Consider the following 15,945-nt stretch of genomic DNA (forward strand, 5'->3'; position numbering starts at 1 on the left):
GCTTCTAAAAAAGTCTGCGCATTACCTGGGTACACCAGCAGTGGAAAGCCTGTCTAAAGCCCTGAAAAGGCCACAGTAATGCTGGAACTTAACAGAGTATAATGCAGCTTTGTGTCTGGCACTATACTTCTGCCAGAAGCTGGTTATTTATGTGCCGTGTGTGATACAGGAAGTACTTAATTACAGATGTTGTTTTTTTTTTTCCCTTCTCCTTTCAGGTGAGAAATTTTCAGAGCACAATAGAGTTTGTGACAATGATCACACTTGAGACATCTTTCTTTTTTTTTTTCTTATAAAAAAAAATCACCATGAAATATTCTCAGTAATTACAGAGATTATTGGGAGTTAAAAGCAAAACAGAAGCTTCTCATGCATCACTTCTAGAATCTCTTTCCCCTCCCCTGTGGGAGGGAGGAAAAGCTTAACATCCACCCTCAAGGGAGGGGAAAAAGGAGCAGAACGTTTTTAAGAGCTTTCTCTAAAGTGTGTGCATGAAAACTTCCATCACTACAAATCTAAAATGAAGTTACTCTTGAAAAAACTTCTAAACTAAAGTAACAGGGAACACTAAACTCCAGGAAAAGAGATGGTAACTCAATTGCTGAAGGTGGCACAAAGGGCTAGAAGATGCTGACAGTGTGAAGAAATCAGACTAAACCCCTCTCATCTCTAGTCACAGCTCTTCATCAAGTCACAACACATCACACTACTACCACTCCCCCTCCTCACCACACTGAAAAAATAAAACCCACCTCTAATGTTTTCAATGCTACTCGAGTTTGTTGAAAAATAAAGTTTCATTTGGCCACTGCTGCTACTTAGTGTCTAGCTTGGCCATTTCTTGCACATAGATGCCAATACTTTCACTGTCGAAGAGCAGAAAGTAAATGTTCTTCAGGGAGGAAGAGCTGGTGCCATCAAAATGGGTGGAAATAGCTCTGAGGGTCACCTGGGCTGCCATCTGTTTTGGGAAGCAGTTTCTGTGTGATAGGGGAAGGAAACAAAAGAAGGGAGCATCAGTGACTTGCACAAGCTTTATGCACATGTGATGCTGAAAGGCATGAAGCTTAGCTGTACTCACTACAGCCTGCTGTTAAGGTAATGTTAGCTGCTGTTTTAAGTAAACCCCAAGGTTTACTAAGAATAAACCAGTAATTACATTTTAAACTAATCCTAAACGTGCAAATGGCATTATGAAAGAACAACATCTTGGGATGACCTATGTAAAGACCTGATGTTCACCTACGTATGGGAAGTGTTGAATCACGGCCTGAACCGCTGACTGATCACCTGAGGTGAGCACTGAGTCAGCCGTGGGAGCACAGGTGAAGGCAATGCACTGTGTGACCAGAAGGGGTAGAGTCTGGCTCCACCTCTCCCAGGCCCCATTTGATGGCTGACCACCACTGGGGAAGGATCTCTTTCTAGAGATTGCTCCCTTTGGAGTTTTTCCACTGCAGGCCTGGGACACAGGTGAACATTTCATCTCTTTTTATTATTCCCTTCCACCACAATAATCTTTCTCATACATCCTGACTACCATACTAATTGAACTGTTCATTCTGTTAACCATACATCTATATAAACACTATTTGAACTGCTTATTCTGGTAACTGTACAACCTAGCTCCTGTTGCATCGCTGTTATTTACACTGGCTTCAGTATGAAACCAGTGTGATCTCATTAATATCAGCAGTATTTGAATAAGATTTGCCACGGTAAAACGAAAGGACATAAAACCAGAGATGGCACAGGCCCAGATAGAAAAATAGAAATTCCTTGCCACAGAAAACAGCTCTCCTGAGAGTTTCTCACCATAAAGGCTTTCTATCTCAGCAGCAGCACTGATCGCTCGTTATACAACTGTTACACAACACAGAATCCTCTTATGCAGGAAAAGCCATACCTGCCACTGGGAAAAGGGGGGAAAGCCACAGACTTCAACTTCTTGTCTTCTGCAGCTTTTAAGCAGTTCTTGATGGTCTCTTCCAGCTGCTCCTCGCACTTGTCCGAACCCCACTGAGGGATGTGACAGTGGATGACAAACTTTGCTGCGAGTCCGCTGGACTGAGTGAGTGCAGCTAGCACAAATGAAAGCATAACTGTTAGTTCTGAATACAAACCACCTTGCAAGAACTTCTCAATCTAATCAGTCATCTCATCTTCATGACATTACCTCCTCAAAAGAAATGTGTTAGGGATTAAAGCAAGCCACAGTGACTCATTCACAACCATAATCTGTATCGTCATTACTCGTGGGATCAATTATTATTTCTCTGAGGACTGATGAACTCAGGGTTCATGTGATTAACTCAGTGATGTTTCAAGGCTCTCTCATTCAGCACAGCCTCTGCATATTATCTTTAATATGCAAACAATTAAAACATTGCCCTGAACCCAGCACCATTAATTCCCCAACAGACATCTCCACAGGTCGTTAGGGGTGCAATTAATATCTGAGGGTGAAGGACACGGATCTATTCACCCATCCACCATCACGGAAGAATTCTACCTGATGCTTCACTGTGCCCCTTAAATTTCAAGCAGAAGAGCTCTGCTATAACCATAAGGCGAAAACTGACTGAAAGCAACACAGCTATCCCATGAAGAGCACTTGAATTCAAGGCCTGTTAGGCTGAAGCTCAAGTGTTTGCAGTAGATCTCCAGCGATAAAACCCATTCCTTACTACCTGCCTCAAAACCAGTGGAATTGGCAACTTTAAACATAACAGCACAACAGCATTTGCCTGACAGAATACAATTTTCCATCCATTAAGGTGAGATTATCTCCTTTCCTGGAACTAGCTAAAAGGAATCTATTTTCTAGCTCTTTTGTTCAGCTCTTTTGTAATTTGTATTTTAATAATATAGCTGTAGTGCCTGGGAGAAGAGTGCCAGCTGCTCTTCAAAACATGTGCCAGCTCTTGTGATAACATCACTTCTACCTTTATTTAGGTACAAAGTAAAATAGTTGCTTTGGTTATATTGCTTGGTATAAGGCAGGATAACTTATAAGTTACCATTGTTCATACAGCTCATAAGTCAGGCTGGGAGCTGTTTCTAATCCTCACTAAAAAAATGGGGCACAAAGAGGAGAGGAAAAATGGCACAGAGGTGAAAGCAGAAATTCCAGTTTGCTTTCGGACTCCCGCAGACAGGAATCGCCTGAGGTAAATCCATCAGCCTGCTGGAGCTTAGGGTACTTCAAAGCACAAAGACAGGATACATGCAGCACAAAGGTATCCTAACTCCCCTTCCTTTCCCCCCCTCAACCCTGTCCTCAAGCAGGCTGTCCATACCAGCAACAACTTAAAGGAAGAAACAGAGACACATCACATAAGCAAAGGCACAGACATAATCAAGACCAGATTAAAAAGTCAAGAGAAATGAACATATGGGATGAGATGTTTCCAGCTGAGCATATTATCTTTATTTTTGTTTCTTTTTGTTTTTTACCTTCAGCAACTTCCAAAGGTCCTTGAGATTTGCGAAGCTCCTTCACTGTTTCTAAAAACTCTTTCCCTCCTGCCTTTTCCAAAGCCTTTCCTGCAAGGACACAGAGCAAAAAGGCCTTGCCTCCACACTGCCAGCAAAAGAAAACCAAACCAACAGCTCTATGTGATTTGAAAGGAAAACACTGAGGAAAACATGGCACTGTGTGCACAATGAGTGGCAGCTGATGTTTATGTTTATGACAAAGTTAACTGATTACTGGTTCTGGAAAACCACCTATGCAATTACTGGACGTAAATAGAATTACCTGTAAGGATATTTCCCCTGGCTTATGATTAAAATAGTGCTAGGTGGGAATACTACTCAACATACAACATCCTGAAATCATTTCTCAGGTATGCCACAAGTTCTCAATGACCAATCATACAAAACAAGGATCCAAAAAGCCAACTTCAGAACCGCTCTGTCTGCATGCAGCAGAGCCTCACCTATTTCCTCCTTGAGGTCTATTTCAGCAGTTGTGGGGTGAACAATGCCCTCTACTTTCATGGAGCCAATATGGCTGATGTCACTCTGTGTCAGAGAAAGCTGCGAGATAAGGAGAAGAGTTGAAAGAATCAAATTAGTAATAATGTGTGAAATACTTGCCATACCAAAAAAAGGGGCTGGATTCACTAATTGTACAGTTTTCCTGTGTCCAATACATCTGATTCTGACTTCTAACCTTACATATATATGTGGTTTAGCCACAAAGTTCATAAGGTCAGCTCTCTAAAGAGAGATTGACCAGCAGTATTCTTGGGAGCCTTTTATCTGCAGACAAGCTTTTGAGACCTTCCACCACACCCGTAACTTGAATGAGTCTCTCTGGTCTTATGTTTCACAGAATCACAGAGCGTAGGGGCTGGAAGGGACCTCTAGAGATGGAGTCCAACCCCCTGCCAAAGCAGCTTCCAGCCCAGGTTGCACAGGTAGGCATCCAGGCAGGTCCTGAACATCTCCAGAGAAGGAGACTCCACCACCTCTCTGTGCAGCTGTGCCAGTGCTCCATCACTGCACTATGAAGATTTGGGATCACTAAGGAAGAAGGTGGAAAACATTCTGTACTGGTGTTAGATCTTACAGCAACCTTTTGTTTATGCTAGGCTCCACTGCTATAATACTGGTGTATCCCACTATGAATTGCATTACCTTTTGTCCTGGCACAAGGCTCTTGGAGGATAAGACGGTGAAACCATCCCCAGGTCCATCTTCAGATGTTGAATTTGAAGCTCCTTCCTTCTCGTTGTCCTTTTGTTTATTCTAATTGGGGAGGGAGGAGGTGAAGCAACAAGAAATCTTGAAGGAAAAATCAGCACCTACCATTATCCAGCAACGGACAGATTTAATCAGGTACAACAGGTTTCCTCCCACATTACTCACAGCTTTTTATTCCATAAACATGATGTAACAATGGAAGTCTTCACTGTTTATAAAACGTTAAATGAAATATTAAAACATTAGTGGTACTTCTGAGGCACTACATATGTGTGTAAACATACTGAGAGTCCAGGGCACGCCCCTCCATCTGTGATTTTTGAATTTATGGATGGGTGTGCACTACTGTGGTTGTTTTTACTGCTAAGAAAACTGGGCTAACAAAACAGCCTGTAAGAAGGCTCAAGGTGTTGCATCTCTCAAATAGGAAGCCATGTAAAATACAGTTTCTCGTATTTCAGAAGCTAGAGCTCACTGCCACACAATTAGTATGAAGATTCTACATAGATATCAACAAAGCACTTTGGAGAGCAACGTGGAAATCTGGAAAGTTTCCTCTGCAGTTTTAAAGGTTTAAACTCATTACAGAAATACTGCAATAATCATCTTCCTCTTTATTTTTATGTGCCTGTTATCAATTCCTACCTCCCACTTCCAGTCGGGACAAACAAATAATTAATGCCGAGGCACAAATGCATTCCTCCTGATAATCTTAGTTGGTTTGGATCCAATTCTTCTGGCACATGCTTACCTTTTTAGGCGTCCGGGCCTTGTTAGATTTTGCCTTCTTCCCACTCTTTTTGCTCACTATGGATTTCCTTCCCTTCTTCTCAGGAGCAGGGGAAAGGATTGTCTCAGATTTGCTTTTGGCACCTCGCTTCTTGGCAAGAAGCTCTGGCTGAATTCTGGGCAGGACCCCTCCACTTGCTATAGTCACACCTTTCAGCAACTGCGAGGCAAAGAGACACAAAGCAGTGCGTTACTGGTTCTCTGCCTGCACTCAAGCAACCTTTGCTGACTGCACTACACACACGTAGAGCCCTTGCTTCCTAAAGCAACACACTCTGCAGATCAGAAGAAAACCCCACTAAGAAAGTCTAGCAAATCCCAGTGAACTGGGACTCTGCATTCTGTCTTACAGCCCTTCTGCATGCCTTGGTGACTGTAGGGTGAATAACCCAAAAGAATAGTATTCACAGAAAATAATGAGGTGGATGGTATATTTTGCTTGGCTTACCTAGATAGTAAACAGATAACCAGTAAATAAAGGCTCTCCTTTTACAGATGGTTGAAGCTCACCAATAAACTCCACAAGCAAATGATCTCCAGCAAGAGACCCTTCCCCAGTGGTGGTCAGCCCTTAAATGGGGTCTGGGAGAGCTGAAGCCAGACTCCACCCCTTCTGGTCACACAGTGCACTGCCTTCACCTGTGCTTCCATGGCTGGTTCAGTGCTCACCTCAGGCGATCAATCAGTGGTTCAGGTCGTGATTCAACAGTTCCCGTAGTGACCCCACAAGCAGTGGGTGAGGGTAAGAGGAGGCACACACCTGCAGGAAGTATGCCACAGCCAATCCTCAGAGTCAAAGCACTGCAAGCAATGGTCTGTGTACTAATGGGACTCAGGCATATGGAAGGAGGGATGCAGTAACACCAGAGAGTGAGCCAGACCCTACCCTAGAAAGGCCTCACAGTGCAGTAGAAAACACACACACTTCTATTTTGGAAACAGGTTGTCTATGTAGCTTATTTTTTTTATAAGTACCGGAGATCATCAAGTTTATGCTACAGCAGCTAACCCTCATGCTGAAACACAAGGTAGTACCTGATTCAGCTCCTCATCGTTTGCTACTGCCAGGAGGATGTGTCTGGGGGCAATTCTTCCTTTCTTGTTGTCTCTCGCTGCATTTCCTGCCAGTTCCAAGATTTCAGCTGCAAGAAACATTGAGATAAAAAGGAGTAATAAAAACGCAACCTGCGTGCACCTTGCATACACGTTTCACTTTCCTCTTCAATATGTATTTCCCTTTTCAGGGGTATTTCCCCGTTTTGGTGATCTTTGACACAAAAACACAGACAATGAATGACAGCCAGTATACCTGTAAACTGGCATAAAATCATTTGTCCTCCCTAGTTCCCTGAAGGATAGCTAGCAGAAAATACACTACGTTTGGTTCACAGTAACTCGAAGCATGCAGCGAAACCCCAAACCTAGTTCAGGCAGCTCTAACAAAACAGCAAGGATTCTCAAGACCAAGTAAGACAAAGACTGAGGTGCATTTAAAGAAACACTCAGAAAGCCAACAAACCAGCCAGGCAATGCCACAACTCTGCATTAAAGGGCACTGAAAATCTGTGAGAAGCTTTCTTTCAAAACAAGATACGAAAGGTTTGACTTAGATGCAAGCAGAGAGACAACGTAAGGGCTTCAGCATATGAAGTACTGGTAAAACTTTTCCATGTCTAAAGGGAGAGCACCCCTGCCTTGCTTTTGTTAACAATAGGGGTAAAAAAGTTACAGCTCATCAACATGCTGCTAAAGCTATCCAACTCCCATTGAATCAGCTGCATAAAGAGCTGTGACTGCTTGAAGAACTTCCATGAAAAACCTCGTGGGAATCCACCTGAACACTCTCAGGATAAAATCCAAAGGATTTCAACAGGTTTAGCTCTGGGTTCACAGGAAAGAAGCAAGCTTGCAGTTCCCTCTCAGTGAGGATAACAGAAGTGTATCCTTGGCTTTCACTCCTACAGGGCACACACAGCTGACTGTTGGAGATGCAAAAGCTGTTGTGCCACGGGGCTGCAGGGCTGGAGCTTTCGGGTCCCTGACCTCTGCCAGTGGAGCTAGTGCAGTAGCAGACAGCAGGAACAGATTGCCATCCAGTGTGCAGACCAGCATAGAGTGAGAAAAGAGACCCATACTTCTCCAGCAAGTTTGGCAGATTTACGCTGAGAGCAGATGAAAATTGCAGCAGGAAGAAAGAAAACAAGACATACTTACCTGCGTGGTAACTGAAGCTCTTTCAGATGTGCCAACAACAAGCACATCCTGCTAACCGTGTGCTCACCCCACTCCCCCACGTTCTGGGTCCTTTGGCCAGCAGCATCCTGATGGTGCACTCAAATGTCCTCTGCCTACTGTTGAGAGCAAAAAACGCAGAACACTCAAACGCCAGGCACTTTTCAACTACCACAGGACACCAGGAAGAGGGGGATCCAAGGCAGAGACGATGCAGGGCAGACTGCAGAGTATGCATAGAAATAACTTATCAAAGGATGACAATTATTTGCATAGGTAAATAATTGCCTTACCTGCTTCTAATGATTCTCTACATGCATGTTTTTCTAACGCTGGAGGCTTCAGAATGGAGGTTGGGACTTAGAGTCTTAATACAAAATGGCACTTGGAAAGAAAACAACCTACCTATATCATTAAATCTGGAGGCTGCAGCTATCACATCCTGTGCTGGTAGGAACAGATCCCTAAAGAAACTGAGTCACATTTCAAGCTGACAGCTGAGGTCATCTTAACTCTACAGAGACAGCAGACTGAGAATGTAACTCCTACAGTGAGGCCCTACACTTCCAGCAAGCTCAACTGGGATCTAGATGTTCTCAGGCTTACTTTTATTTTCCATCCTCTGAGCAGCATTAAGATTTAAAGTGAAATCTGAAATAACTTTGCTTCCCTTAAGGTTCAAAACCCACACAAGATGCCTCCACACTGGAAGTGCAACTTGAAATTCAGACTGGCCCCTGACTCCAGGCAACACCCAAGTGGTCTGAACTCAAATGTAGGTGCTGGCTGATAGACAGTACGGAAGACTTAGCATGAATGTGTTTTGAATCTTGAATTTGCACAAGTGAACCCAAAAAGGAAGAATTTTTCATAGATGCTCTTCACCCTGACCGCTTTTCACCTAAAGTTGAACACTCAGTTGAGCCCAGCCTGCATTTCTGTAGCACTCAGCTGGACTGACAAGGAGATAAAGGCCAACTATTGATCACAGAAGTGGAAGGGTTTCAGACCCTTCCCCTTCAAGGTAAGTTTTGACAGTTCCCATAACTCTACCGCATACCAATCTGCCCAGTAACACCTTAAGCCCAAAAAGATGCATCAGATGGAGTTCTTTGTCCATCTGCAAGTGGAGAAGTATCTGTTCAATTTGTCTCCTTGACAGCAGATGAGCACAATCTGACTGAGGAGCATGCCAGCTGATGGCCTCTGAAGGAAGAAGCTGGCATTGTCAGCTCCTCTCAGCAGCACGCCACTCCTATTTCTTCTGCTTCTTAAGCAAGAGCTGTCTGAATTCTCTGCCTACATTTTGGTAAGATACATGATGGGACACATTCAAATGAGTTTTGACACAGATGATGACAATGACTAGAGTCAGCCACACCCTCGCTGGCATGCATGTGTTGCAAAGTCCATAAATCAAATGAAGATTGAGGTCAATTCTCCACGGATTTTTGATTCTGGAGGCAGTGGAGCCCAACATCATTCCAGTAAACACAAGCTTCTTGATGGGAATTAAGCAATATAACTTTTCAAGCCTAAGATATGAAACAGGATAGAGAGATGAAATAAGAAAAAAAAAAAGCTTTAGGTCCCTGATAAGATCTTTCTCACATTAGCTACTCAGCTGAGGTAAAACAGGAGCTCTTCTCAAGGTATGTCGTAGCGACTGCTGGCATTTTTACAATGGAGTTGATAAGCCAGGCCTCAAGTTCAGCATTAGTAACAGCCATGGGCTGCAGCCACAACCTTTCTTGCAAAGGAAAATGGGGATTTAGTGGCTCGTGACACAAAGAATGCATACCAAGGCCAAAAGGGAGACCATGTGGCAGCTGGGATGAGGATGCACGCCATCAGATGAAGCCAGTCAAGAAGCTCAGTGCTTCAAAGTGATGCAAACATAGGCCAGACACGGCTGATCGCTCCTGGGAGAGTCCCTCCTGGACAAACATCAGACAGCTCTGGTCCAACCTGGCACCTCCTGCCTCACCCACCATGCCCATTTCCTGACTATGACTTGCTTTCCCTGCTCTACACCCCATCCTCCTTCCCTGGGCAACCTACACCTGACACTTGTAACTCATTTCCTTCCTGGATCATCTTCATTTCTGTCTCCTATCTACTCTTTTCAGACTTGGTCTTTCTCACTAAGCTCTTCACCAGCAGCACCTCCCTTCTCCCACTCCCTATTTTTCCAACTCTCTGTGTCTTGTTTTTCAGACACCCTCTGCCACAGTGCAGTTGGAAGGTTTGATTTTTAATGCACAAAAGTGGATTGTGCAACTATGCCCACACGTACGTTTGTAACAAAGAGAAAGGTTTCCTCCAAAATCATTTAGGTCCTTCTCTAGGAAGGAAGACAGCTGGAAAACACAAACACGTTAGCTCCTACACAAGAAGCAGTGGGAGATTCACTCAGCATCTTGGATTTTGATTCTGCTTTTCAATAGCATTTTGTTTTAAAACAGGCTCCACACTTAACTGCTAAAGGAGCTGGAGATTCTCTAATGCACCTCAGTCTTGATCTGTAACCCATAAGCAACTTGAACTAGAATCCTCTCTCCCCTGGGCATTGGAACAATTTGGTAAGGAGCTGTTTTCCACACTCAACTAAGAAGGTTCACAGGGCAACCTGAAACAGTGCAATACATCAAACTAAACAGTATCCCAGTGTGACATCTGCCCTACACGCAACACTGCACAGCAATAAGAAGCAACCCTTCCCATCAGTGACCAAGCACCGCACCTCTGAAGGAGAGAACTTCCATCCTCAGCCCCTTCCAGAAGGGAACATCAACACATCCTGCATCTCTGAGGTGCACGTCTCATCCCACAGACACCCCCTGTTTCTGTGCACCTCTAGCATCAGGCTGATTACCTGCTAGATACTCTATGACAGCTGCCATGTACACCGGTGCTCCGACCCCAATCCGGTATTTGTAGGTTCCTTTCTTTAAGTAGCGCATCATTCTCCCCACAGGGAAAATAACACCTGCCCTGCTGGAGCGTGACAGCTTGGACATTTTCTTCTTCCCACTGCGGCCTGACATCTTGCAGCGTTGTGTTTTTCAGTTTGCTAGCGATTCTTATTCCCTTGCTCCAAACTGACAGCTGCAAGAGAGAAGAAATAGGATCGGTGCTCAGCATGTGAAGAACATCTCTCAACATCATCATCTCATTCTTCCAGGAGAAAAATCTAAACACAGGCTCAGCTGAGCTTTTATGAAGTATTTTTTCCTGCATCAGGAGCCACTCCAGGCTTTACAATGGGGAAATGAAAACAAATCTTATTTTCTCCTTGCTTTTCCATACAAACAAATGACAACCCTGGAGCTGGCTAAGAAGTCACCTCAGCATGCCAGCTTCCCGAGCAATACACCAACTGCATTTCTGTGAGAGGGAGCAGTTGCGTAAGACAGCAGCAGCCTGGACCAAAGGAATCACAGAACTGTAGGGGTTGGAAGGGACCATCGAGTCCAGCCCCGTGGCAAATCAGCTCCCAGCCCAGGTTGCACATATATGCGTCCAGGCGAGTCCGGAACACATCCAGAGAAGACTCCACCGCCTCTGTATGAAGCTCCAGCGCCGAATGTTATCACGCGCCCCGCGCACCCGCCCCGCCCTCCGATTGGCCGGAGCGCCGACCACACCCGCGCGCGGGGCGGGCCGAGCGCTCCCATTGGCCGGCAGCGGCGCGCACGCGCCCTACGGCGGGGAGGCGCGGCCGCTGCTTTCCCGCGCGCACACCCCCCTCCATCCCCCGCCGCCGCCCCCCCTCGGTTCTCTCCCGCCGCCGCCGCCGTCGCGGAGCTTTGCCCGCCCGCCTACTGAGGGGCGGCGGAGCCCGCAACGGGAAGCTCCGAGCCCCGCCGTGCCGCGCCCCCACCCCCCTTCTCAATCCCCCCTCCTCGAGGAGGCCTCTCGGCTCTCCCGCGGCCGTCGCTCCCCCCCCGCCGCTGCCGCCGCCATTCCGCTCCGAGCGCGGAGAAAGCAGCGGCAGAGGAGGAGGGGGCTCCGGCGCGGGGAGAAGTGCCGCCCGCAGCCCCGCGCCGCCCCTCACCTGCCGCTGCCGTCGCCTCCTCTCGGCGTGCCGAGCTCCGTCTCTCGCCCCCCCCCCCCAACCCCAACCCCCCCCACCCCCCCGGCCCCCGCTCGCTCCGCCTCAGCCGCCGTTCCCCGCCCGTGCCGTGTGTTGGGATGGCGATGGCGGCGACTCCTCTCGAGGGGGGGGGTTGGCAGGGGTTTCCTCCCGAGCCGCATACCGCCTCTAGGAGGAGTCAGTCCCCGGGCCCCGCCGCAGCCCCCCTCTCTCCTCCTCCCCCCCCGCCGGGCTGCGGGCAGCGGGCCCGGCCGGATCCCCCGCTTCGTCGTGCCGCCCGAACAAAGGCACCCGGAGCTCTTTGTGCCGCCGGTGGGGAGAGCTCCGGAGCTGAGCGATGCTCGGGCGTGCAGGCGAGCGGCTGAACCGCCGCTGACCTCGGGGAGGGCCTTTTAAACGGGGTGGCATTCGTGCTTTGGAGTCGCTTCTCTTCCCTCCTGCCCAGCTCCGGGCCCACTCTGGGCGATGCTTTCTCCTGTTTGGGTACCTGTCTGTACATGGCACCCGGGAAGGGTGTGCCAGAGATGGGGCGACCTCTGTGCCAGGGCTGCATGAAGCTGGCTGCAGCTTTACTGGTAGATCTGTGAGCCACTGTACGGCCCTGCAGGGAGATAGCAGAGCTTCATGTCTTTATGTAAACAAGCACAACTCAGATCCAGGTGTGTTTAGTTCCCAGCTCTGTGGTCACTGCTGATCCCTGAGGGCCGCTTATGCTACACAGCGAGGATGTGATGGAGGTCATCAAGCAGAGAATGACCAACTGCCTGAGGCTCTTGGTCAGTGGGAGCTCCGTGTTCTGGTCTGTCCGATCGAGTGGTTCAGGCTAAAGCTGTTAACTGGCATTCCTTGGGCAGAAAATGGGCAGCGTTGGAGTGAGAGCTTTCCCCTGCCATCAGCAGGAGCGGAGACTGCCCTTGCTAGGTTATGCAAAGACCATCTGCCGTTTGATTTCCGAGCGCAAATAGAGTCTGTTACTTTGTCAAAATAAACAACCTATCCATCTATTGACAGAGCAGTTATAGACTGCTGGCTGCCTCGCTCACCAGCCTGTTTACGGTGCTCTCACTTTTGGACAGAAGCTGTTATATCTCAAACATCACAATGAATATTTCATGACGTCGGAACCGAAAGCTACGGCCTCGCTCGTGCTTCAGCTGGCGGGCGTCCAGGGGAGCCCTGGCGGTGCGCTGAAGTCAAGTTCACTTAAAGCTCTGACTTAGAGATGTGTATAATCCGGGAGTTCTATCAAATCAGCGCAAGCGTTGTCATGTCGTTAGGACAGCCTAATGCGACCACAATTGATGTGTGTGTGTATTATGGCAGTAGATAACGAGTGAGATAACCAAGTTCTGCAAGTAATCCATATTTCTGTCATGACTTTGCTTTTTCCATTTGAAGACATCGCTCCTCCACCCTCTGCAGGGTGCATGGCTTTATGGTGCTGGTAGGTTGTGCACAGCAAGTTCTTCAACAGACCAGAGAGGCTAAATCCCCATTTTTTGGGGCAACTCTCTTATTGTAGACTATTATTAACATTGGACTGTATTGTTGCACTGACAGCAATATCTTTTGGAAATAGTGAAAAAAAAAAAAGGAATGGAGAGGTGGGGGGAGAGGAAATAATATTATATTCAATTCAGGAATAATCTTTAGGGTTTTATTCTCCAGAGCTCAGAAACAATAGGCACAGCCGGGTGAGGTGCAGGGAGAGGTGGCATGGTAATTGCACGTATGGAATGGCTCCTCTGAATAATTAAACAGGTTAGGGCCTCGAGCAAAGGGACCGAAAGGACGCAGCTGATTCTTTCAGCTCACCCCTCCGTACCTCCAAAGGATCACCATTCAGATACTGAGCTCCCGTTTCTGTCTGAGTTTTTGTTTGTTCTCCCTAATTGTTCTTAGAAAACGTTGATTATTTTACTTAGATCGGGTCCCTTAGCAAACAGCTCTTGGGTTTTGAATGTGGTTTGCACCTTGTTATCCATTGCCTCGATGCTGAGCGGAGCAGGGCGTCATGCCAAAGCGATAATTGCGGTGATATCTAAGTACAGCCATGCAGAGTCAGCCTCCGCTCAGGCACCAAGCTGGTCTCTGTCCTCTACCCAGCTATTTCCATGAGGTCAGCACAGTGCTAACAGTATGCTTGGGGCTTCATCTCTCTACCAAATGGGCTGAGCCACCTAGCTCCCCATCAACGGGATGACCAGCTAACAGCAGATGGCGTGTTTTCCTTACTGTGTCGATCTGAAAAGCATCCACGAGTGGGCAAAGCTGGCATTACAAAAAGAAGAAAGATGAGCTACACATAAGTAAACATGTTATTTTTATAAAAGGGCAAAGAAACTATGTACATCATACGTAACAAACGCAGATTGTCCTGGAATACGTATGGCACGCCAGTTAAAACAGAAACCTGACCAAAGCATGGCCAACAACGGAGTGAAGCTTCAACACAAGGCACAGCGAATTCGGCCTCCTCTTGGAGAGCGGTGGACTGACGTGTCACGTGTGGTGTTGCAATAGCAAGGCGTTTCTCAGAGTTTCCAGGTTTCAAGGCAAAACAAATCAAAGTTCTCAAATCACCAAGGGGGGAAAAAAAAAGCAGAGAAGGAAAAGCAAACAGTCATTCCGGCTGAAGAAGCTCCTACTGAGGATGAAAAGGTGATGGGAAAGAACAGCCCATTGTTCTCATCCTCAGATCAGTTGTTTAGTGTGGAATTTTCTTGCAGGCCAAACAGCTCCAAGGTGAGTCAAAAGGAGTCGAAATAACGCCTCAGAGTCAGCAATGTAACAGTAATTACTGCTAACACAAAATCATGTTACAACACCTACAGCGATGAAAGCCAATAGAATGTTCCATATTTAATAGTAACAAAAGTTCAGCACAAGCAGTGTAAAAAGCCGATACAGATTCAGATGTCTCAATCGAACGGTGTTCAAGAGACGCACAGAAGCAATGCCCTGACAGTGTCTACCTGTAACTCACCACTTCACTGCGGCTGCGTTAAATACTGTGCGTTCTATGCCACCAAAGAAAGGCTAAAAATCTCTCATACAATTCAAGGGAGCCAGTTGGGTTACAACTAATTGCTTCAGAAATCATCTTCCTGCAAGGGTTAGTGAACTCGTGTCTGAGCAGCATCAAAGCATTGTGTGGAGGTGAGAAATGAGGGGCAGTGCCAATGACACGAGTGTTCTGGATGCAAACACCAAGGGTCCTGCATCAAAGGGCTATTCCGTCTTCCCTGGTGGAGCAGAGGGAACACAACAAAGTTCTGCCCCAGTTTACCCTATGAAGCAAGGAGGAATTATAGAGTTATCCTGCTTACCTTTTCTGAAGGCTTCCAGTGCTGCTACAGCAACAGGGCCCTAAAGACAGCAAGTATGATGGCTCCATCAATCTAGGATGACATTTTCCCCTCACAACTTCAGGTCCCTAGTAAAAGTAAGGGGGCCTACAAGCCATAATCCCAACCTGCAAGCTCTTGCATACAGCAGAGAGCTTCACTGAATACAGCTTGGCATCATTATCTTCTGATTTGCCCCCGAGGAGGCCAGAAGAAGGCAACGTTGCAGAAAAGGCATTAGGCTTGAAGGAGATGGCATGCTTTCTCTAAAACACTCTCCAGAAGTGTGAAGCTGCTCAGTCTGCGGCTTGGCCGCCTGCGTGAGACATCAAGGTGAAAGCAAATCTTTGCAGGAGAGGAGAAGGGAAGATTTACTGAAGCAGTATTTTGAAACATCATTGTGAGAAAACAACGGAATTATCATAAAAGTGGAATTTCACACTCCCTGCAAACCCCTGCTGGGAACAATGGACTGGGAAACGCAGCCTGCAAGGGAAAGCAAGAGTACAAGATCCTCTCACACCTATCACTAACATGTCTAAATTGGAATCTAGCAGGATTTTCTTGAACAAATGACAAAAAACAAACAAACAAACAAACCCCTCCAATATCCTGACTAATTATTTCTGTTGGAGAAAAAAAATAAAATAAAAAATAAAGAAAGCATTTCTTTGGTAACTTCAACAAGCAAACAATCATAGTAAGGCTACAAAGTTAAACTGGTCTTGCCATGTAACATTTTAAACAGTAGAAGCTTTACAGTCAACTCCG

At 46.6% G+C, this 15,945-nt stretch overlaps 1 protein-coding gene across 1 annotated transcript; it reads right to left on the minus strand.

Annotated features, from left to right (window-relative positions):
• Window positions 1-134: 134 nt before the first annotated feature.
• LOC136054850 (core histone macro-H2A.2) lies at window positions 135-11,854 on the minus strand. Its single transcript, XM_065746313.1, has 9 exons — window positions 11,789-11,854; window positions 10,607-10,839; window positions 6,535-6,641; window positions 5,462-5,659; window positions 4,645-4,755; window positions 3,942-4,041; window positions 3,457-3,546; window positions 1,907-2,081; window positions 135-980 (listed from the first exon to the last, which is right to left on the minus strand). Exons 2-9 carry the CDS (start codon window positions 10,776-10,778, stop codon window positions 815-817), a joined length of 1,119 nt encoding a protein of 372 aa, XP_065602385.1. The 5' UTR covers window positions 10,779-10,839; window positions 11,789-11,854; the 3' UTR covers window positions 135-814.
• Between the last annotated feature and the right edge of the window lie 4,091 nt (window positions 11,855-15,945).

Source organism: Cyrtonyx montezumae, unplaced genomic scaffold (genome assembly GCF_038088225.1).
Source record: "Cyrtonyx montezumae isolate F1298 unplaced genomic scaffold, pur_monq_1.0 scaffold_4, whole genome shotgun sequence".
Lineage (NCBI taxonomy): Eukaryota > Metazoa > Chordata > Aves > Galliformes > Odontophoridae > Cyrtonyx > Cyrtonyx montezumae.

Coding starts and splice junctions, on each gene's coding strand:
- LOC136054850 (XM_065746313.1), bottom strand. CDS start 10,778: ATGTCAGGCCGCAGTGGGAAGAAGAAAATGTCCAAGCTGTCACGCTCC. Junction 3,547..3,941: donor AGACCTCAAGGAGGAAATAG/GTGAGGCTCTGC, acceptor GTGTCCTTGCAG/GAAAGGCTTTGGAAAAGGCA. Junction 981..1,906: donor CCCCCTTTTCCCAGTGGCAG/GTATGGCTTTTC, acceptor CCTATCACACAG/AAACTGCTTCCCAAAACAGA.